The sequence below is a fragment of the Vespa velutina genome, chromosome 8 (genome assembly GCF_912470025.1).
Source record: "Vespa velutina chromosome 8, iVesVel2.1, whole genome shotgun sequence".
In the NCBI taxonomy this organism is placed as follows: Eukaryota; Metazoa; Arthropoda; class Insecta; order Hymenoptera; family Vespidae; genus Vespa; species Vespa velutina.
The window spans coordinates 6019026-6043253 of NC_062195.1; the positions used below are offsets into that span (position 1 = coordinate 6019026).

General features: G+C 25.8%; 1 protein-coding gene and 1 long non-coding RNA gene across 7 annotated transcripts in view; both read right to left on the reverse strand.

The window, feature by feature from the left end:
- Window positions 1–18357, reverse strand: part of LOC124951102 (unconventional myosin-Ie-like) — a 62024-nt gene extending 43667 nt beyond the window's left edge. The window contains exons 1-9 of one of the 5 annotated variants that reach the window (XM_047498903.1): window positions 18222–18335; window positions 18108–18130; window positions 17736–17924; window positions 1981–2106; window positions 1425–1514; window positions 929–1023; window positions 636–813; window positions 312–474; window positions 41–148 (exon numbers count right to left, since the gene is read on the reverse strand). In XM_047498903.1, coding sequence (XP_047354859.1) covers window positions 41–148; window positions 312–474; window positions 636–813; window positions 929–1023; window positions 1425–1514; window positions 1981–2106; window positions 17736–17738 — 763 coding nt within the window. In that variant the 5' untranslated portion in view covers window positions 17739–17924; window positions 18108–18130; window positions 18222–18335. Of the gene's footprint in view, window positions 1–40; window positions 149–311; window positions 475–635; window positions 814–928; window positions 1024–1424; window positions 1515–1980; window positions 2107–17735; window positions 17925–18107; window positions 18131–18221 lie in introns of all 5 variants that reach the window. The other 4 variants (XM_047498902.1, XM_047498904.1, XM_047498901.1 and 1 more) reach the window with 4 other exon arrangements.
- On the reverse strand, window positions 9614–15495 carry LOC124951127. Of its 2 annotated transcripts, none has more exons than XR_007101524.1 (4): window positions 15075–15495; window positions 13252–14572; window positions 10051–10178; window positions 9614–9962 (listed from the first exon to the last, which is right to left on the reverse strand). It is a non-coding gene; the product is annotated as an uncharacterized LOC124951127 (long non-coding RNA). The 2 variants fall into 2 exon arrangements; XR_007101523.1 differs by having other exon boundaries at window positions 13248–14572.
- Window positions 18358–24228: the final 5871 nt, after the last annotated feature.

Below are 24228 nucleotides of genomic sequence, written 5' to 3' on the forward strand. Positions count from 1 at the left end.
TGATGAAAGAAAAAGAAAAAAAAAAAAAGATTTGTAATACCTTTTAACGTTTCTTGAAAATCACGAGCATCGTTGGTACCTTCTACTTTATGATTACCACCATAACTCAAATATTGATAATAATCAAGATCAGTCAATCCCAATTCAGCTGTGAAACAGAACGCAATGTTATTTAATAAATTATCAGATTTATGTTATTTAAATAAAATAAAAAAGAGAAGGTTTCTTAAATCACATCCAATTCATAATACGTACTGTGCTGTACGAATTTAAAAAATTCTTGGCACGTTAAATCTCTTCTGTTTACTTACATTTCATTTCAGAGTCGGCACCGGTTGCCAACTGATAAAATATATGAAAATTTCTTTCTCCATGATTATGACAAGTAACTCTCGATTTCTCTAACAAAAAATTTGATATTTTTCCACCATTAGGTTGTCCACCTCCATCGAATTGTATCTCCACGTATTTGCCCTGATAATAAACAATCAATTAGGTTAATCGATTAGATAAATCAAAATTTTTGTTATATTTTAAGAGATAAGTACACATAGGTATATACATATCCAATAAAAAAAAAATATATATATTCTATATTCTCTATGTAATTATATAGAAATATGATTGAAATGTACAAATCTACTGCTATTATTATTCCGCATTGTCTTGGCATTGCCAAAAGCTTCTAAAAGAGGATTCGACTCCAAAATCACATCCTTCACTTTTTGTACCCTCTCACCACCTCCACTGACCCTGGCTATATATGACATTATGTACTTAGCTGCTACGGTTTTACCAGCTCCAGATTCGCCACTAAAACAATATAAATTCGTCATAAAAACAATACAAATTTAAAGAGAATGTTCTTAAATAAATAAAGATATGCATGTACATATGTAGTTATGTATATGCATATATGTGCATTTACCTTATAATAACACATTGGCTCTCATTATCGATCAACATATTTCTATACATTTCGTCTGCCAATCCGTAAATATGTGGAGGATTTTCGTAAGGTGCCTACAAACAAAAAGTCAGAATATATATATATATATATATATATATATATATATATATATATATATATATATCGATTATATTTACAGATAAATAAATTATACATTTATTACATATTAAATATAATTATACATTAAATAAATAAATAAATGAATAATAATTATTATTATAATAATGAATATTTATAATTTAAATAATAAGTAAATAAATCAATATATACATTGAAATATAAAACATTTCGATATAGTAAAAGTTCCTGTAAGTATGCAAAATATATACGCATCACCGATGTAAGGAGTCTTATCATCTTTCAGGGGCCATCGATACAACTATGTACACGTGTAAATTTGTTTAATAGTTATTTACAATATATAAAGATTATAAAAAAGTATTTAAAAACTTACTGCTCCTTGGTAAATTTCCACTTCTTTTTCACCAAAATATGGCATTTGTTTAAATGGGTTGATCGATACCAGGACAGGACCGATGCATGTCTGACAGGCATTAAGGAAATTTTTCAAAGTCATGCTGTACTCTAGTAATCGGGTTAATGATTGTAACGAATTGATCGAGAAAGGATAAAATGGTAGGTACAAAAAATGGTTTGAAAAGTAGAAAAAAAAATATGATTATATAAAAATAATAACATTTTTTCTTTAACATTTTTTTTTTTTTCTTTTTCGATATAATATAATATTGAAAAGTTTCTTCCAGTTTATCTGTTAGAAACAATTTTAAATTCGGATTATTAATCTTGTTAGAATTTTTGAAATTAAGCCAATAAATGAGAAATTTTTAAAATGTTGTATCGAGTATATCTGATCAACGAAAGAAACGAAAAATTTTGTATTTGTGTGCTTATGTGTTTTATCAAATTTATGAAAAAGAAAAATCAATATTTTAAAAATGTTTAAACATATATGTTTAAACATATCGATCTATAATTTTTCAAAAGGATACGAATATATAATCATCCATATATCTTTTCTTGAGATTCTCGATAATAGCGTCTGCGGTGATCTTAGGAAGCAATACCATATCGTCCACACCCGAAACTTTGACATTTTGACTTTGCCAGTGATAAACCTGAAAGAAAATATATATTAACAATATCAAAAAGTTATAAAAACACGTCATAGATGTTTATTAATTTATTAATATCAATCGAACATATATAATAATTTTTTAATACAAAAACAAACGTTCGTCTTTTATATAAATTAAATGTATTCACTACTTTTAATGCGAATATAATCAAAAAAAAAAAAGTAATAACAGTATGAAATGTTTAGTTTTCTTTTCTTTTTTTTTTTTTTTTTTTTTTTTTAATTAATGAAGAACGATAATATTGATATTATATATTACATAGAATAGATGATATAGATAATATAGAATGATTTTTTTTCTGTTTTTTTTTTTTTTTTTATTTTTTTAATGTAGAAATCAAACGTAAGAAACGATTAGTTTTAATTAGTCGAAGCTTTCTAAAATAGCTTTAGTTATTAGCATTTAAACGACACTGATTCAAAATGAATGAAAAGAGAAAAAAGAGAACATGTAGGTCGAAATAAGGTAGTGCCATTGTCGTAGAATTTAACTGTGTCATTAACCCCCATATATCGTTTGTCAGTGTGCCATGAAAATCCTATTAGGATTCTCTTCGACCTCTATGACTTTTGATGATACTGATAGGTTTTAACGTGTAACGTTGCTTGCTCGAGAAAATCGATTGAACCTCGAATAAACAGTAGTCGGTTCTCAGTTCTCTTTAAAACTTTCATGAAAATACGATTTCTATTTAAACCAATGAGATGACCTTTTAAAATAATCATTTTTAAATGTCTAACGTTAATTTTAATTTTTATCGTTGGATTTTAGCACTAATAAAGTATCATGAATATTACATTCAAATCAATTTATACTTGAATCTGTTGAAACGAAAAAGATTTCTGTGCGAAAAGAAGTCAAAGATATTAAATGAAGGAGTTTCGTTTAAATTGAAATATCTTTTTTAAAATATTTGTATCAAAATTTTTGAATTTATCGAGACCATCTGAAGGTCGTAAAAATTTGATATTTTATCGTATTATCGAAAATAACTGTAACATTTTAAGCATTACAATTAGATAAGATAAACTATATAATTTGAAATACCCCCGTAATTAATTGAAGAAAGCTCCATTTTGAATGATAGCATTCATTGAAAATAATACAAGTGAAATCTTTATTTTCATTTTCACGTGTTATTCATCTTCTAACAAGCGAAAGGAGAAATCGAAGATTCTAACATTCATTCACGCTTACGTGATAATTTATGTTTAGATCAATTTTTTTTTTTTTTCTATATCTGCGCAAGGAAAGTTATAAATTTATAATACAAGAGAATTCGACATTAATTTCCGTGTTACTTTAACAACATTTATATTACATATATATATATAAAATTTTTTTCTTTTTTTATTATTATTATGTTTATAACATGCAATAAATATGTACTTACTAATAATTATGTTTAATAACATTACGGTTATTATTTCTTTTTAAATAATGATTATTTTTTCACGTAAAATAATATTTAATAAATATTTAATTATTAATCGAAAAATTTCCATAATAAAAAAGTATTTTTATAATTTTGTTAACGAATATTATTAGATTGGAAACTATGAAACGGGCGTTGAATGAAAATAAGTAACTAAACAAAAACGTCCATTTCATAGTTTCCAACCTAATAATTAATTAAAAAAAAAAAAAAAAAGGTTACTAGTATTTACAGATTAAAAAAAAAAAAAAAAAAAAAAGGAAACGAAAAAACTCTAGCAAATAACGAAACTATATCCCATTAAGAATATTTCTCGACATTGACTTTATTAATTCTTCATGTTAGTTCAAAAAATTATATTGACCGAGCGAGATATAATCTATAATATTGTTCGAATAAATAATAGAACTGACGTGGAAGTAGATGGAACTATGTTGATGATACGCGATAATCAGGAAGGTTGCTTGGCTCATTGACAGAAATATTGCCAACGTAAGCGTATTGCGTATCGATCCGAAGTTTTAACACTTCATACAGTTTTCTGCTTGGGAACATTTTCCTTGATGAAGAGAGGAGATAACGAAAAAAGATAGTCACTAAAATACCAGAAATTTACTAAATCTACTAAACCAATTTCTACTTCCTAATTCAAACAATTAGGCATATTCGTCAATATTTCTTTTATACAATCCAATTGCATAATTTTGTTCTATCATTTAGCATGATTAAATTAATTCCGACAAAGTAAGCTGAATTTTTGATTAATTTGAAAAACAATATTTATTCGATATTATTCATTTTTTTATTCTCTTTTATTATTATTATTATTATTATTATTATTATTATTATTATTATTATTATTGTTGTTGTTATACATAAGGAAAATTATTTCGTGACATAATTATTATGCATTCAATAATGCCCGTATTATTACAAAGAAATTTTTATATGTAAATTAAATATTTTAAACACGTAATTAATTGAAAATTAATCTTGATTGGAAGAAAGTAGAATTTGGAATAATTCGAAGAACGATATCTCTTACAAATTATTTATTTATTTATTAGTTTATTATTATATCTAAGGAAAATCAATTTCAATTGGTATTATATTTAATTTCATTGTAATTGGTGATAGAAATTATAGCATTAGACGTCATACGTATTATTATAAAGAAATTTTTATACGTAAATTAAAAATCACAATACGTAATTTATTTAAAAATTAATTTCTGTATAGAAAGAAAGTTTAATTTAGACGAATTCGAAGAACGATTTCTCTTCGAAAGTATTTATTTTTTTTATTAACTTATTATCATAGATAATTCGTGACACTATTATTCCTCCCGATTGTACGTATTATTAAATATAAATTTTAATGGGCAAATTAAAAATTAATTTCGATCGAAAGAAAATAGAATTTAAACGAATTCGAAGTATTATATTTTTCATTAGAAATTATTCAATCAATTATTTATTTATTTATTTATTTATTGTACTTTATGAAGATGCTATTTCATTGCACTTGATTGTACGTATTTATGTGTACCTGTATAAAAAATAAAAGAAAGAAAAAAAGAAAAGGAAGAAAGAAAAGAAAGAAAAGAAAGAAAGAAAAAGAAAGGAAAAAATTGCAGAAGAAAATGGTCTTCACCGCATCCTGAATATAACAGAAAGAGAAATGTGAAAGAAAAGACGAACATCAGTTGGTAAGCAGTGCAGTCATTGTGGTATAGTTGTGAGAGAAACGGAAATGGTACTCTGTATTGTCCATTTCCGTGAATGTTTTTTCTTCTTTTTTTCTTTCTTTTTTTTTCTTTTTTTTTTTTTTTATCTTTTTTGTTCACTTTCACACCTTCCTAATGACAACCACGTAATACACAATTCAAAAGATTCCAAAGCTCGAAATACGATTTTATTATTTTTACAATTGAATAAATTTAACCAAAATTTCATTCCAACATTTAATATATATATTTATTATGTAATATTATTTCTTCTATATTCACAATAATTACAACAAATTCAAATATTTTCTAATGAATTTTATCTTAACTCTTTACAAATCAATTTCTCTTTGAAAAACAATCATCCTTGCATACGTACTAACAATTAATTTTGTCTAATAATTAACAAATTCAAAAGAACAAACAAAATGAAGAGATTAAAATATATATACAAAAAAAAAAAAAAAAAAAAAAGAAAAACGAATTATACAGACATACGGGTATATACAATTGTACGATTGATTATAAAAAAAAAAAAAAAAATCAACAATTAATTTTCACAAATTAATTAATAAATATTATTAGTAAATAAAATTGATTAAATAAGGAACGTGCAATATGATTTTTTCTAATTTCAATCGTAAAATCAGAAAGAAAAGAAATAAAGAAAATTATGAAAGAAACATAGACATAATAAAAAAAAAAAGAAGAAAAAAAAAATTAAAGGAAATAACAAGAAAACGAGAAAATAAAGTATAATAAAGTATAATAATCCGAGAGTATGAAAAAACAAAATAGAATTATTTTTTTTTAACAATAGCAGATAATCGTATCGAGGTCATTGTTCGCCCCATAATAACAACATAGTCCAATAATATCGAATAGATGAGGCCAAAGGATAGGCTTGGCTTAATTATCGACGTAAATCACGAGAGGATATGCTCGTTGTTAGAAGCTAATCCCCGAACGCGGGTCCATTGAGGTGATTTCACGGTTTCCGGCTTCTGCGTGTGCGCGCTCGTTTGGTCTCGTGCAATGAAACTGTCTGTTCGTTCACCGGAATTCCGCCGGCAGCTGCCAACGAGATATTCCTCTCTTCTTCTTCGTGCAATCTCAACGTTCTACCTACCAACCCATCATCTATGTTTGTATGTGTCTATGTATGTACATATGTACTTAAAGCACTTATGTGTATGTATGCATGTATGTACTTTTGTTGACCCGTGTTGAGAATTAAGAAGTTAAAGGTGCACCTCGTATAAATGTAATAAATTTTTTCTTTCAGAAACATCATCGTCATTTTTCTTTATTTTAATCATGATTTATTTATTTATTTTTTTATTTTTTATATAGTATAATTCTTTTTTTATATGATATATATATGATATGATATATATATATATATATATATATATCATATAATATATAATAAATATAATAAATGTCATTTTACATTAAACTTTATTAAATATGTTGTTTAAATAATTATTTAAAAATTATTATTATGTTTAACTATTTTGTTTAACATTAATTTTACAACTACATTTATCGAGATAAAAGTCTTGAAGGTATGCACATCGTGAATGATATATATATATATATACATACATGATTAAAATAATCAGTAGTAATATGCTCATAATGTTAATTGCACTTACGTGCTTGGGACTCGTAATATCTCAGGATAAATTTTTTTTTGTTGTCCTCTTTTACACAAAGACTTAATAAATTGATTAATTACTTAATTACTTAATTAATAACTTTGTCTATATTTCCCTTCAAACTTGCAATTTAATATAATATATAAATAAGGTCTATAAGAATTGTTTATTAGTGATTGTGAAATATCTACTACAATAAATAATGGTCTTAAACAATCGATATTGTGAAAAACGAAGATAGTTATAAGTATGTAAATTAATTATACGCAACAAGGAATGTATACTTATCGTAAATATGATCCTCGTAACAGTGATGCGTATTGTTCTAAACAAGCACGTGTCATTAATCAACGTTAATAGATGCTACGTAGAGAATTTCCAAAGCGAATAGGCGTGCTCGGAGATTAGCATATCGTTTGTCACGAGTTTAGGATAAATTTTAGAAATTTTCTTATATTGCAATTATATCGTAATAAATTACGATAGAAAACAACGATTTTAAAGATAAATTATTATACAAAAAAAAAATAATAATAATAATAAAAGAAAATAAAATAGATATATAAAAATAGATATATAAAAAAGAGATATATAATAATAAGTTAATAAGTGTATAGAAATATTTCTATGTATATGTAAATAAAAATAGTCTGTGAATATTGAAATATATCTACAAAAAGAAATGTACGCAACAATATATTTATTACATATACATACACATAAGACTGTTTCTATGTTAAAAAAAAAAAAAGTAGATTAATCCATATGCTCGATAATGAGTATGCAATTAACGCTATATCTGTTAACTTTGTTCAATTGTCATGCAATAATTATTCGTTATCGATCGAAAAAATTGTCGTTTCCGAAATCATGACCTTCACTAAAAGTAAACAACAAATGTATAAACAAAGAATTTGTTTATCCTGTTTCACACGTTAATTTCGTCATTTCTTCCTGATTATAAAGCTACATTTAAATGATTTGGCGTTATTTATATATGTTTGTGTGTTATAAAAATATCGATCCTTTTGCAAGAGAAAAACATTAACATTACAAAAAAATCGATGTTAACTCTTGCCTGCTTTGACGCAATGATAAGAGAATCTTTCCTGATAAACTCCCGACTAAGTTTTCATATCAGATAAGCTACAAAACATCCAGCCAAAGCACAGAAAAGTACTTACATTCAATATATTCAAGAGAATTATATCCCTTATTTTTTAACAATATTTTGACATAATATATCATACTTCTCCAATAAAAAGTATAATAATTTTTAATATAATTAATTAAATAATTATATTTTTTTTTGCCGACATAATAAACGATCAGGGGAAATCGAAAAAATGACCGAGAAAAAATTTAGAATTGTAGATCGAATTCTATAAAAAAAAACTACAATTCGTTTTGTCATGATCTGATAGTTTACTTTAATCCTGATAGAACTGTCTAGCAATGCTAAAAGATAATAATTTATTTTCTTTATTAATTGTTAATGTTTTTTTAATGAAAGGCATCATACAAGATGTCCCATTTATCTAAAAAGTTGGAGTATTTCGTGAAGAACTGAATCTAGCAAAAAACTTTTTTACTGATATATTTGGTATGAAGGAGAAAATCATATATTACCTATTTTTTTTTTTTTTTTTGTAAGCCAAGTGATAAATATCAAAGAGAAATTCATCTTCTTAAATAAAACTATATATTTTTCTTTTGACAGTTTTGTGTCATTTACAGAAACGAATTCAATGACATACCACATGAGAACATTTATTATTATAAAATATTATAAACGATGATCATTTTGCATAATTAGCAAATAAAATGTATTTACTATGTATTATTAATGAAAATAAAAATAAAAATGTTTTACGAGAAAAGAAATCTGATGTGTTTTGCATTAAATCAAACCATTTCTCCTTACCCACAATCCTGGCTACTTTATTTCAAATACTGGACAAAGAAAAATCATTGCTACAAATCAAGTATCAGAAACACATGATGCGTAAAGAGGTGGCATGCGAAATTGTCCCACCTCCTGGCAAGTTATACTCTCCTGTTAGAAATTTTAAATTCTGGAGAAAGGAGTAAATTTTCCCGCAAATCGAGCTTTGTAACAGGATCACATGATGCGTAAAGAGATGGCACGCGAAAAATTGTGCCACCTCCTGGGTAAGCAATACTTTCCTGTTAGAAATTTCAAATTCTAGAGAAAGGAGTACATTTTCCCGCAAATCGAGTTTTGTAACAGAATCACATAATGCGTAAAGAGGTGGCACGCGAAAATTGTGCCACCTCCTGGTAAATTATTCTCTCCTGTTAGAAATTTCAAATCCGCCAATGGTGCAAATATTTTTTCCCCAATTGTTTTTTGCGAACTATTCTTCTTATTGAGGTTTTCAAATTTTGTCGTATCACCAAAATTGTAAAATTTAATTATTATATAAAGAACAATTTAGTTTTTGTTGTATAATTTATGTTATATTGGTTGGACTTAATTTCAAACATATTGCATTTTTTAAAAATAAACATTTATTTTCATTTTAATTATTTATATGTACAAATTATATTGTATTTGTTGATTATAGATATATTGACATAATCATATAATTTATTATATAATATAATAAATTAGTATATAATTTAAAATCATATAATGCAGTATGATGTAATATATAATATATATATATATATATATATATATATATATATATATATGTGTATATTTTATTATATTATTATTTAGCTTGTACACTTTTTTATGTATGACTGATATCGAAACATTTGGTTGTTTAAATTTCGTTTACATTATTTGCCGATTCTTTATAATTCATATTTTTGATTTCATCAATAGCATAAATTTGTTCTGAAAGTTATGTCGTCTTTTTTCTTCTTTTTGGATATCTTCTATGTCGTCTTATGTATTGTCATTACTAGTTGCTTAATTTTATGAAAATCTACTTGAATTTACTTGATTACTATTTCGTTGCATTGTATTGATTTCATTAGCCAACTGAAAAAGAAAATAATAAATTATTTTTATTTTTCATATTATTTTGATTTATTTTGATTGCATTTAGAAATAATAATCACAAACTTACTCTTCTTCCTTAATTCTTTGGTCATAAAATTCTCGTACTGTAATACTATAAAACCAGGATATCATGCGCCATAAATTTTCTTTCGCAGCAGCTCATCTCGAGTTATAATAATTGCTTGAAGTTTATTACTAAATAGTTTAGATTTTGTCGAAAAATAAGATATTATTGTTTGTAAAAGTCTTATAGTTCGCATATATTTCAAAATAGATCTCTTTGGAGAAAAGGCAAGATCGAGTGAATGATAGAGGATGTAAACCAATAGAAAATCAAACAGACAAAATCTGGTTGATTTTCAAAAAGCGTATAAGAGAAAATTATATCCAGATGGACAAAAAGACAACATTCATATATATATATATATATATATATATATATATATATATATATATATATATATATTTTTTTTCTATAAATCTTAAATATATAAATCTATATTTATAAATGTATCGATCGACTTATTAATTCAATATGATGTGAACAAAGAGTAAAATGAGGGCGTTTCTGACGCGGGCGTATTAGAATCAATCGGAAAAGTTGTTTCGCCATGATGAAAATACATTTTTTTTTTCGTTCTCACGCGACAGAAAGAGAAAAAAGAAAATAAATTAACGTTGGGATTGCAAAATATTAGATTCTTTAGTGCGAGCCAAGTACTATACAAAGCAAGTTACGCGTATTACGTTGGAAGAACGAGCCGACCCTGTTACCACGACTGCTACTACTATGAAGACACACGTTTCTTTAGAAAGAAAAAGAGAGAAAGAGAAAGAAATAATGAAAGAGAGAAAAAGAGAGAGAGAGAGAGAGAGAGAGAGAGAGAGAGATTAATAACAATAAACATTCGACACAAGGACGTTCGTTGCTCGCTATGCGATTTCTAACGCTCTAAGTATTGTATTATTAAAGTCTTGCTAAATTTTTCGTCCTCGCATTTGTTTGACAACGAGTCATCTGATGAGAATGTGTTAGAAAAACAGTATTGATTAGAATAATGAAATATAATTTGCTAATTAATACGTATTAGGAAAAATAAATGATTAATCAAATTAATGGATTATAATCTTTACAATAAATCTGAATCAAAAAAAAGAAGAAAAAAAAAAATGAGATAATTGATTAACAACGAGTCATCTGAATTAAGAAAATAAAATTGATTAGATCGATGGAATCTAATTTTCTAATTAACACGTTTTAGAAGAAATAATTAATTAATCAAATTAATAGAATATGATCTTGGGATTAATATGAGGCAAGACAAAAAAATAATTGATTATATCAATAAAATCAGATTTTACAATTAATAGAAACTAAAGGGTCGCTTAAATAAATTCATTAGATTAATGGGAAAATATAATTTATAATTAATCTGAAATTGTTCTTAGGAAAAAGAAATTAATTCGATTAGAATTGATTAGAAGCAGATTTTACAATTAATTTACAATTGATCTGAGCTAATTGTTTTTTATATGATTTGAAATCTATTTTTCAATTGAACTGAGATAAAGAAATAGGATTGGATCGACGAAAAATAATTTCGAAATAATTCTGACGTAGAAAAATAAATTAAAATTAAAAAGAGGGTGGAAAGATCGATAAATTCAAATGTCACAATTCATCTGAAACTATGTGTTTTTTTTCTGATTAGATCAGAGAGACGAATTTTATGAAGTATACACAAAAAGGAAATATGTTTATATTGTTTCTATAAAAAAAGATTACCCAATGTGTGGCAAGGACTACCCAACGTAGGTTCAAATAATAAATATCTGTTATGTTCGAACAAGAATGACGGAACGAAACTTCCACTTCAATCGTTTACATTTGCATATCGATTTATTTACATGAGACAAAAATACTGCCAAAATATATCTACATACTTTACGTTCATCGAATCGATAACAGTTGTATTTTATCAGATAAATATCATTCTATTTATTGATCAGACAAATAGAATACATAAATATATCGGGTGTACCGAAAATCTTAATAGAATTGGAAAAGAGATTATTTCTTGAAAATAATAAGAAAGAAAAACAAATAAAAAAGAAAAAAGTCAAAGTGATCTAAGTAACTGATAAACTAAATATTGCCTTTTTGCATATGTAATTTAATTAATAAAATTCTTTTCTTATAATTGTTTTTTTTTATTTTCTTATGATTCTTTGAACGATAAATCGGAACTTCAAAAAAAAAAAAAAAAAAAGAAACAAACAAAATGAAACAGATAAAGAAAATAAAAGAAGAGGATTAAATAAACAAATATAAAAACGTTAGATAACGAAGAACGTAAGATGTAAATCTCCATTAATTTTAATAGGTTATACAATTAGTAACAAGAATCAGGACAATAATAATTAATCTTGTCTGGTGCGGCGATTGACCCAGTAATAAAGCGTTATATACGTGTACACTCCAATTTTCAGAACGAAAGCTAGCTCAAACATAATCGGTTAGTTCCGTCGAGAAGATTAAAATGCCGGATAAGGTTAGAACGAGTTCGACTCATCTCGAGATTAAGAAGAATTAAAAGACGCATCATTTTACTCATGACAGTTGCTTATGTACACTTGGTATATTTATATACTTGGTATATAAACATGTACTCCATAACTCATAGAAAAGGAATTATCTTTTTATCATTGATAAACATTGTCACATACAATTTATTCTTCATAATTATTCTCGAATTAATTAACAAAACTATAAATATTCAAAAATATGAATTATTCGTATCAAACGAATTGATTAATATTTTGTTAAAAAAAACAAAAAAAAAAAAAAAAAAAAAAAAAAAAAAAAACGAGAAAGAAGAAAACGAATTAGATCAAAACTTCGAATGATTAATGATACGTAAAAAAATTTGACAAGTAGAAAAGATATAATTGAATTTGTGGAAACAAAGAATGAGTGAGAGAGAAAGAGAGAGAAATTATCAAATATAAATATTAGAAATAATCCAGAAATGAAAAATTTACGAAGATATCCAAAGATAAGGAACATAAACGTAACCAAGTAGACAATTTCCTTTAGGAACGATCTTGTTCTCCGCTTTTAAAGATATGAAAGAACTTGAATCGAGCTCAAGGCAACTAGCACGAACTCAATGCAGATTCTATCGAGCCAAATAGAGATATAAGTACATATGTATTAAATACATATATACGTATATGTATATATCTACGTATAATGGTACACACCTACTTGTATCATTTCTTCTTTCGTCGTTGAGTAGGTTCAGGCTCGTTCACGTCATTTTATCGTAACAAGAGAGAGAAACGACAAAAGAAACTGTGGTTCAAGTGACCTCTTGTTCTTTCTCTCTCTCTCTCTCTCTCTCTCTCTCTCTCTCTCTCTCTCTCTCTCTCTCTCTCTCTCTCTCTCTATCTATCTATCTCTATGGATAACAACTGTTCCGTGTATTGAAACGTGAATCATATAGTACAAACGTAATTCTGTTTCATAAGTTTACACGGAAATATAATTTTTATTTCTCCTTTTCCTCTGATCGATTTGAATTAAAAAGTCATTATTCGATGACAATTTAACTGATTCACAAATGAAATTATGTTTCCTCGAGAATGAGTATCATCTTTTCATCTTTTTCTTTCTTCTTCTCTTTTTTTTTTTTTTTTTTTTTTTTTTAATATTTAGTACTTAGTTTTGTAATATAGTTTCATAATAGTTTTATTAAAAAGAAAAAAAGGAACTAAAAGATAAAAAAAAGGTCGATACAACATTTTTCATATCACTATTAGTAGAATTTTTTCGATCAATATATGAAAAGAAATTTCTTTTTTTTTTTGTTTTTTTTTTTTGTTTTTCTCTTGATTCATTATAAAATATAAAATTATTGTTATTTGAACTATTTTAATTTATTGTAAACTATAAAATTATTTGCTTAACGTTAATCATTTAACGTTAATTATTTAGTATCAAAAAAGTATTCCATTTTATTCTACTTTTTATTTTATTTTTATTATATTACAGAATAATCCATTAAAATCTATGTTCATATACCTTTTTAATAATTTCATTCTAATTCTAATCAGCTCCGAAAAAAGAGAGAGAGAGAGAGAGAGAGAGAGAGAGATAGAGAGAAAGAGAACAAAAAAAATTTTCTATGACAGTTTCAGAACGAGATATAGAAATTTTCTAAATTCTATTCTAAATTCTTTTTAAATTATCAATGGTTAATATAAATGACAAGACAACACATTACAAGATGTTTCAATGTTCCGGCTAAACGCTTCGTCGAATGTAAAAAATCGATAAACGTGTTTCGGTTGGACAAACAAGCGTAGAAAATACATTTCAATGTTATTTGTCGCGGTTTATCATTTGGCCTCTTTAAAATAGAAAAAAAAAAAAACTATCGTTATAGTTATATGTATTATGGATGAGTACTTAACATACATGTATCTATGTACAAACATAGGTAGGTGTATAGAGAGAACATTACGTATACTTTCTAATCACATGTCCTGTCGTTACATTAACGATCATCTAAGCAGCCAAGAAAAATCTGTAATTATTACTAATATTATTATTATTATTATTATTATTATTATTTTTTTTTTTTTTTTTATTCTGAATTTCGTTATCTCGTTAAAAATATTTAATCATCGTTTCGTTGAAATTTTAGTTTCTCGTTGAAATTTAAGCTCTCTCATAACAATAAACAAATGCATATATATATATATATATATATATATATATATATATATAATTATATATATATATAAAATTTATATATATATATAATATATATAATATTATATTACAATATATATATTACAATATATATATATATATAAATTTCTAAAGTTTCGTATCACTAATACATAGCGGCATATTTATTTAATTTTGGAGATAAGTAAAATCCCTTTAGCGTATAAATAAATAATATAAATTAAAATGAAAATGTCGAATTAACGCGAGGTATTTCTATTTGGTAAAATATACATGACGTTCAATGTCGAGAAATACTTTGGGAGATCTTCAAGAACGACTTAAATGTGACTCACTCTGAATATGTCTCTCTCTCTATCTCACTCACGTAGCTTCGTGTCTCTTCTAAAAATACATACAACATGTATATATACATATATCGTTGCTTTGTCCTCTCCTGTCGCGTGACATTCGACCTCGCTTGTAGTAAATCTTTCTCTCTCTCTCTCTCTTTCTCTCTCTCTCTCTCTCTCTCTCTCTCTCTTTCGTTTTTTCGCTTTCTCTCTATTTCTTTCTATCATTTTTTCTTTTTCGTCAATTGTATCAACCAATAAGAGCTCTCAAAAATTTTTGGAATTCGTTCAAAAGGCGCAAGCTTAAAAGTAACATATAGAAATCGATAGCTTTTTTATGTCTTCATTAAATTTGATCAGAAAAATGTGAGTAATTCTATGTAGTATGTAGTAATGTAGTGTATATAAATATATATAAGAATATATATATATATATATATATATATATATATATATATATATTAGGTGGACCGGAAAGTAATGTCGTTTTCTTAAATTAAATTCAAACGAATACATTTTTAACAAGTTTTTATTTTTAATCACAATCAAATATCGACATGCGCAGAAACGACATTACTTTTCGATCCCCCTAATATATATATATATATATATATATATATATATATATATTCCTATATGTATGCGAAGAAAAGATTTTATATGAAATTTTCTAATAAAAAATAGCTTAGAAAATGTATACTCTGTCTCTCTTTCTCTCTCTCTCTCTTCATTCATTGATTCATTCATTGAGAAAGAGAGAAAGAGAGAGAGAGAGAGAAAGAGAGAGATGTTGTATCTAAATAAATATAGATAAATTAATAAATAAAAATAAAATATATAAATATAATAGAAGACGAATAATTTATACGATGAAAATAATATAATAGTAAAACTATTGTTACACCTACAACGTTAAAATGAAAATATGAAGAAAAGTAAATGGTTTCGTTCTAATAATCACTCATCCGAATCTAACGTAATACTTTTTACATTGTTTTAGACAGGTCGAGTAAAAGTGGGCTAATCATCCTTTACGGTAGTGGCCTTTAAAAGCAGATTTCCAGTTCACACTTATTCGACTTAATATTCGAAAGAAATTTAATCTTTGAAAAAAAAAATGTTACAAAAAGCGTTCAAAAATGTTGAAAAATTTTAATATAAATATCATTCGTCAAAACAATATTCATATAATATTACAATTTTATTGAATTGCTAGTGTTCATATGAAATAAAAAAAAAAAAGAAAAAAGAAATAACGGCACGACATTGATCGTTCTTTCTCGTAATACATCATTGAAAGGGATAACGAGCTTCAATTCTAACTTAAAAGGAAAGTAAACTCATTTATTATCTTTCCTTGTCTTTTAAACAGTTAATCAATGTATCGTACGGTAAAAAATTCTACGATCCTTTTTATTAAATTCGAAGCACGAAGGATTAGTGTTAGTCATTGACGTGAATTCTTCGTAAATCATTATGATATATATATATATATTATTTGATAAAGTTCTTAATAATATATTACTTCGAGGTTACGTTCTATGTACATAAGTATCGCCATTTATTGTCATTAAAATTAGAAAGAATTTAAGGAAGTAATCAGGAAAAAATCTGGAAAGTATCCGCGTATTTTTCTTATGACTCACAATGGAAGGACGAACTTGAAATATATATATATATATATATATGTAAGATGTAATAAGTTGAATTAATGAATTTCAAATACAAAAGTGAACATTCATGTTTACAATCATTCTAAGAGACTATCAAAGTGATTATGATCAAGATACGTATACAGATCAGACGTAAGTTTAACTTTCATTTGAATGAAAGCAATTTCGATCTTTGAAAATTTGACTTTCATCGTGTTAAAGTTTCCTACTTTTTAAATGCATACATTGATACGTACATCCATGCATGCATACATACATAGATACGTCCTCAGTCCTCAGCCTAACCCAACGAAATCCAAGAAAACCGGCATTGAATTCACCACACGGTTTCCGATCACGGAAGCATCTGCATATAAGTAGAAACTTATGTACCCTACGTGTATGTCATTCAGTCGATCGGAAACGCAATGAATAAATAAATTTAATTTGTCTCTAACATCTAATAGATAGAAAATATAATATATTTTCTAAATAAATATATTTTCTAATATATCACGTATTTCATTTTCTTTTTATCGTTCATAATGTTACATCCTTAATTTTACATATGTTTTTCATCGATCATCGTTTAAAAAAAAAAAAAAAAAAAAAAAAAAATAAAAGGAAAAGAAATAAACATTCACATATATTATCGCAAATCTGTGTCATTGTTTGATATTAATTTTTCAACATGAATTTCTATAAATCAGATTTAAAAGCGAAATTGATTCATTGAGACGTACTATAGCACTTGATTTTTCCACTTGGATTCATTAAAGGAACGCACAGTCACCAGTCAAAAAGGTAACCAGTTTTACAAGAGACTTTCCGAGAAGAATAAGAATTAGAATAGGAATAAGAATAAGAAGAAGAAGAAGAAAAAGAAGGAGAAGACAAGAAGAAGCCCGTAAAAAGACGATAACTAAGTTTAAGAAAAGATAACGATCTTCGAATGGAAAGTCAAGGGAAACTCGAAATAGAGATATAAAGAGAACGCATTACGATCACTTACCATGTTGACAAACGAACGTGATTTGTCCTCGAAAATGTATCACGTGTCTCCGAAATAAGTCACTTTCTCCTGTATAAATTGTGAATAAAAATGATTTCTCGTTCGTCCTTCTTCAATTTTAATTTTCTTCGACGTTATTTTCAATATTAAATCTTCTCTGAATAAAAATCGTTCTCGACACGGCACAATCTGATATATATATATATATATATATTCATATACATACATATATATATATACACACAACATATATGTTTATAATATATATATATATATATATATATATATATATATATGTTATATAAATGTATATATATATATATAAAGTTTAATAGCAAAGATCCGTCGAGTTAATTCGAACGTCGAACTCACTTATACATGTGCATGCTTTCGTTCTGTGTATAAATATGTGTGATAACATTACATTTATATATATATATATATATGTATGCATGTATATATATATAGTACGATGGGACAACGTACCGAAGACACGTACGAGAAAAAAAAAGAAAGATATATAGTAGGTGAGTGTAGCGCGCGCTACCGTCAACGCGAAGAGAAGACGCAAAACGACACTACTTCTCTTGTGGTTCGTTGCGCACTGATCGACGGCATTACTCGATGTTAAGCGACGAGTCACGAAGCGAACGAATACGTCACGCTCTCTGACGTCATTCTCGGAGACGCGCCAACTTTGTCTCGTCAGACTTCGTATCTCTTCGGGTCGGTATCGTCGATTACTACGTTATCTATCAAGGAAATCTTTTGTTTTCTATTGTTATTAACAAGAAATATAACTTTTGATTGTCATATTAAATATTTTGTCAGATGTTTAATATAACTCTTTTCTTAATTAAATATATATATATATATGTATGTATATATATATATATATATAAATTGCATACACATACGCACACGCACATACATACACATACACACATGTATATATATATCTATTACTTTGCTATTTAAAACTGTTAAATGGGATTGATTTGAATTAAATATTGAAATTTACTATTGCTTGTCAATATTATTAAATAATTGTTACAATATAAAATATATCGTTGTTTTGTTAAAATAGATATTTAAACTTACGAAAAAAAATTAACTTGAAATTAATATAACAATTTTTAAGTTAAACGTTATGAAATTAATATTACAGTTTTTTAGATTTAATATCTAATATAAACGAATAATTATAAGTCGATTCGATTTATAAATTTAAAAAGAAATGATGATCGATTTAAAAATTCGAAAATATACAAAAGTGTTTTTTTCATTACTTTTCTTCGTTAAAATTTTTTTTTCTATATCAGTGTATAGCAACATTTAAATGTTTCTAGGTATGTAACACGTTCCGTTTGTCGTAATTTTGGTGAAATCTTCAAAACACTTCCGTTAGGAATATAATTGGTGTCCGACTAGCAGTGCACTGACTACCGTTAACGGTAATTATAATGATATCGTACGATGCATTTACGTGACACATCGTATGTACTATGACAGTAAAATTTTATAATGAATGAGATTAAAAAAATAGAATTTTTTTTATATATTATAATAATACACATAAATAAAACAAATAAATATACGAATAAATATAATGGTATGATATAATAAATAGTTATAAAAATAAATATAATTATATATAAATATAATATAATATCACACACAAACACACACACACACATACATACATATATATATAATTTCAATATAATATAGAAATTATATGTTAGTGATTAGATCAATATCTTTAAATTCGATATTTACACTTTGTACGTATGTATACGTGTATGTTATTTGTAATTTTCTTTAATGAAAATTATTAAATGAATTCGATCGTTAAAAATTTTTGATGTATTTAAAATGATTTAAATTATCTGTTAAAACTGTTCGAATATTTCCGTTCTACTTGTCCCTGACGAACTAAAAATACATGATATTTCTCTATGTCAATCTCTTTTTTGATGACCCTGAAACATTCTTTGCAAATGGACAGAGAACGAAAGAGAGAGAGAGAGAGAGAGAGAGAGAGAGAGAGAACAATCGCAAAGATAAAAAAAAGAGAGAAATAAACGAAGAGAGGATGACGATGACTACGATGATTCACATTCATGTTCACGTTCAGGATTATTTTTTATTCATAAATATGTATCGTCCCACTAGCTCGACATAATCATTATTAAGTCATATAAATTAATGATTCATTAGAGATATCTTATATAGTTTTTCGATAAGGTCTATCGTCGATTATCGGTATTGTTGATAACGCGCGTCTTTTGTTATACGAGATTTAGAAACGAAAGCATTTTACCGTTGCTATTATTAGATTAGATTTTCTAATCATTTATTTCCTTATGTTTTTTAATAAACTTCATATTGATAGGTACAATTTCATGCGAAATAATCGTGGATTCAAATTATAATGCGAATAATGTTAATTGTTATATAATTAATTTTTCTAAACAAAGATGATGTTATTATATATTATTTCGTTCGTATAAAATTCTTAATAGTTTCTTCTCTCTCTTTCTCTCTCTCTCTCTCTCCCTCTCTCTCTCTCTCTCTCCCTCTCTCTCTCTCTCTCTCTCTCTCTTTTTCGTTTTTCTTCTTTTTTTAAATTCTTTCTTTCTTTTTTTGGTTCCGAAATTTTTTTTTAATAGAACACGTTATCGCGGAAAACTTATTTGGAAAAAATGAATACAGGTCGTATTGACTGTATGAACTTTTTTTATAAATGGCAGCATATCAAACTTGACGATACAATAGGATCGGAAAACCGCAGTAACGCGAAAAGCAACGGGTATCGATCGATCGATGCCAATAACCTCACCTCTTTCTGCCGTTTTACGGCTTTCGCAACGTTTGCACGGGGGTATTGCACTGAAAACCATGTAATTCCGGTAGATATTCTTTTGAACACATTTGTCTTTTCCCTTATAAATTCTCGATGTACTACTTTTCTTACGTGTAGTAGTTACGAGTAATGTTAATTCACAAGTCTCTAATGCAAAGTTTCTAATGCAAGGTGTATAATAATTTTACATATATATATTTCTACAGAAGAAATATAATAGTAATTTCAATTAAAAAATTATTATAAATAAATATTATATAAATGTGTAATAATTTATATATTTTAATTTTTCTTTTTAATTTAATTATATATTTAATTATATATATAATAAATTGTAATATTTAATATTTTCTTAAGTTTTATTTAGATTCCTTGCTTAACAATATCACGATTAAATTGCTTTTTTATTCCCTCATAGACGATACTTATAAAAAAAAAAAAAAAAAATTGACATTGACCTTAGAGATTAATATAAACAACCTTATGTATAAATATTTTTAAATACATCGTGACGAACATTTGGTAAATTCATAATACTCGTTAATGCGCATAATAACGATAATTTATGTCGAAACATCACAAACTCATAATTTAATCTCATTTATTTAACATGAAAGAGAATTTTTAATACTTCGATTCTATCCAAACGTTTTTCTACTCAGATCGAAGAACTGATTTAAGAGAAAATTAATAAAGATATTAAAATTAGTCATTTTTAAAGGAAAAAAAAAAAAAAATTATGCCATATTCAATTTATGAAAATCTACTTGTTACGCATGTTAACAATGGGAAGTTTTATCGAAAGTAAAATTCGTCTCAATGAATTGTCTTTTAATAATTTTACATTTTTTATCCCATGCAGTTCGCATTTAAAACAAAACATTTGATTTACTTTAGAACGTCTACTTGGAATAAATTCAGAAAATGAATATTCAATATAAAGAATATGGTACCGGTTATATTTCATGATAAATTTTCTTTATCCGAAAAATGGAGAGGTAAGCATTTATAAAAAAAAAAAATAAAAAAAAATAAAAAAAAATAGTGAAATCCATCTTCTCTCTCTCTCTCTCTCTCTCTCTCTCTCTACATTTTTTTCATTTTCTTCTTTTTCTTTTCTATTTTATCGTAGTAGACAATCGTCAAGGATAAATTTTTTACCATCTCGAAGATCTCTAGTCCTCCACATGATATGTGTATGTCGAGCGCGCGCGCGCGCGTGTATATGATAATGTTCTATATCATAATCTTTCACGAGACAAACGTACTTACTTTCGTCGAAAATTTCATGTGATATTTTTAGCCGTCTCCTCCATGGTGAACCTTTCCTAGATAAAAAAAATAAAAAAGTAATGTTAGGGTTGAACTATGTTCTCAAAAAATTCAAAAAAAAAAAAGAAAAGAAAAAAGAAAGAAATAGAAGAAAAAAGGAAAAAGAGTGAAAAAAGAATAAAAATCTTTTTTTTTTCTCTGGATTTTCCTTTTTTTTTTTTTTTTTTTTTAATGCATTATTAAATTAAACAATTAAACATAGATAAATTAATTTTCGCTGGGTATGACTTACAGTTCTTTAAGATTTTATCGGATTAATCGTTTCATCATTTTAGTCGATCGATCCTTTTCATATTTATGATATTTCTCGTCGTTTCTCGATAAAAATATTGATAAATCATTTAAAAATATTGACGTTAAAGACAGAACATTAAAATCTTTCGATTGTAATTTACCATTTAATAATTTACGAAATATATCATTAATGTCATTTTCTATAGAGTATCAGATCACGTTTTTCATTTTATCTTTTGACGATTTTATCAAAAACAAATATCATAATTATTTTTGCGATTTAAAAGGCTAGTTCCAAAATATGATTAAAGAAAATGATAGATTATTTATATTTTTCTTATCGTTTGATACTTCTCGTTGATATTTACGATCATACGTTATTTCATTAATAATCTTTTCAAGAAGAATATAAATTTTCAAGAGATTAATAATAGAATATCTTATATTTCATTATTACTTTGAGATTATTGAGAATGGCTATATTAATCGAAGGTATGATAAAATTCGAAATTTTTCAAGTCTGATAATTAATGATCAATATTCAATTTACGTGTTAAATTCCAGGGTGCGTCTGCGATAACAAAAAAAAAAAAAAAAAAAAAAAAGAAAAGAATATTTCGCAAAGAATCTTTTGAAAATATTAGCAATCATATTTTGTCATACATTATGATTAATTATTATCTTAATTGTTAAAATCATCTGATATATTAGCCAAGGTCATTGTCGAATAATGGCAATATTTTTATGCCAGATACGTATAAGTTTTAAGATTTTCCCAAATCTTTTATAGTTTATATACGTAACAATAATAGCGTAGACATAGCATCTAGACATTTGAAAAACAAGTCGAAGATATTCTCGAAATTATTAAAACGATGACATTGAATACTTTAGTACTTTTTTTTCGTTTTTTAAATCCTACATGTTATTTAGATTCTAAATGAATTTATATAATTGATTTAAACGTTACACACATCTTGAGACCGCATTCTATAAGTTTATATTAAATAAGGAATATCAAATAAAAATTCATTGAATTTGTACACGTATAAAGTTTTCCATTCCAATAGTATCATATATGTAACAGAAAAGTATGTTTCAAAGATAATTACTTATCTTTAATTTATAATAATTTATACTTTAATACTTACGAACAATTGATTGATTCACCGGCAAATAAAAGAACAATTTTATTTATTTGTAATTATTAGTGAATTAATTAAAAAATGTCTGTAATATTAAAAATATTCTAAAATTAGGAATATATGATAAAAGAAAAAAGAAAGTAACATTTGGTCGAATAGACGAGAATAAAAGAATAAAAAAGAAAAAAGAAAAAAAAAAAAGAAAAGGAAAGAAAAAAAAGCCAAAAAAGAAAAAGGAAAAAAAAGAGACATATGCACATAAAATATAATTGCCATAATTTCAATAATTTCAATAATTATTAATCAAGAACAGATGACGAGGATAATCGTAAGGAATGAAAGAAAAAAAAAAAGCGTTGCACTTTCGAAAGTCCTTGTAAATGAAAAAGATTTACTTTCCTCATTTATTTTATGTCAATATATGATCTTACATTACAATGGATCGCACAGCGTCTCTCTATCTTCTCATAATAGTTACTTACTTACATTACACGTGTTTATTCAAAACATAATCTCGCGCATTTGTCTAACAATAATTGTGAACGGCCGTCTCGTAAAAATTTTATCTCAGAGGAAATTCCGCCCTTTCGTTTTATCTCTGCTTATGGTCGTAATTAATAAAGCGATCGATAATCAGACTTTTTTATTTCTTTTTCTTTTCTCCCTTTTTCTCTATCCCGTTTTTTTTTCTTTTCTTTTTTTTTCTTTTTTCTAACATCTTTCGACGACTTTTAAGAGTAAGTATTTTAAATAAAACAAAAAAAAAAAAAAATAGAATTTTCGAATCGAATCAAATAGACCATTAAAGTATAAAAATCTTGTTTCTTTTTCTTTCTTCTCTTTTCTTTTTCTTTTTCTTTTTTTTTTTTGTCTTTTTTTTGTCCTTTTTCTTTTTTTTTTTTTTTTTTTTAAAGTA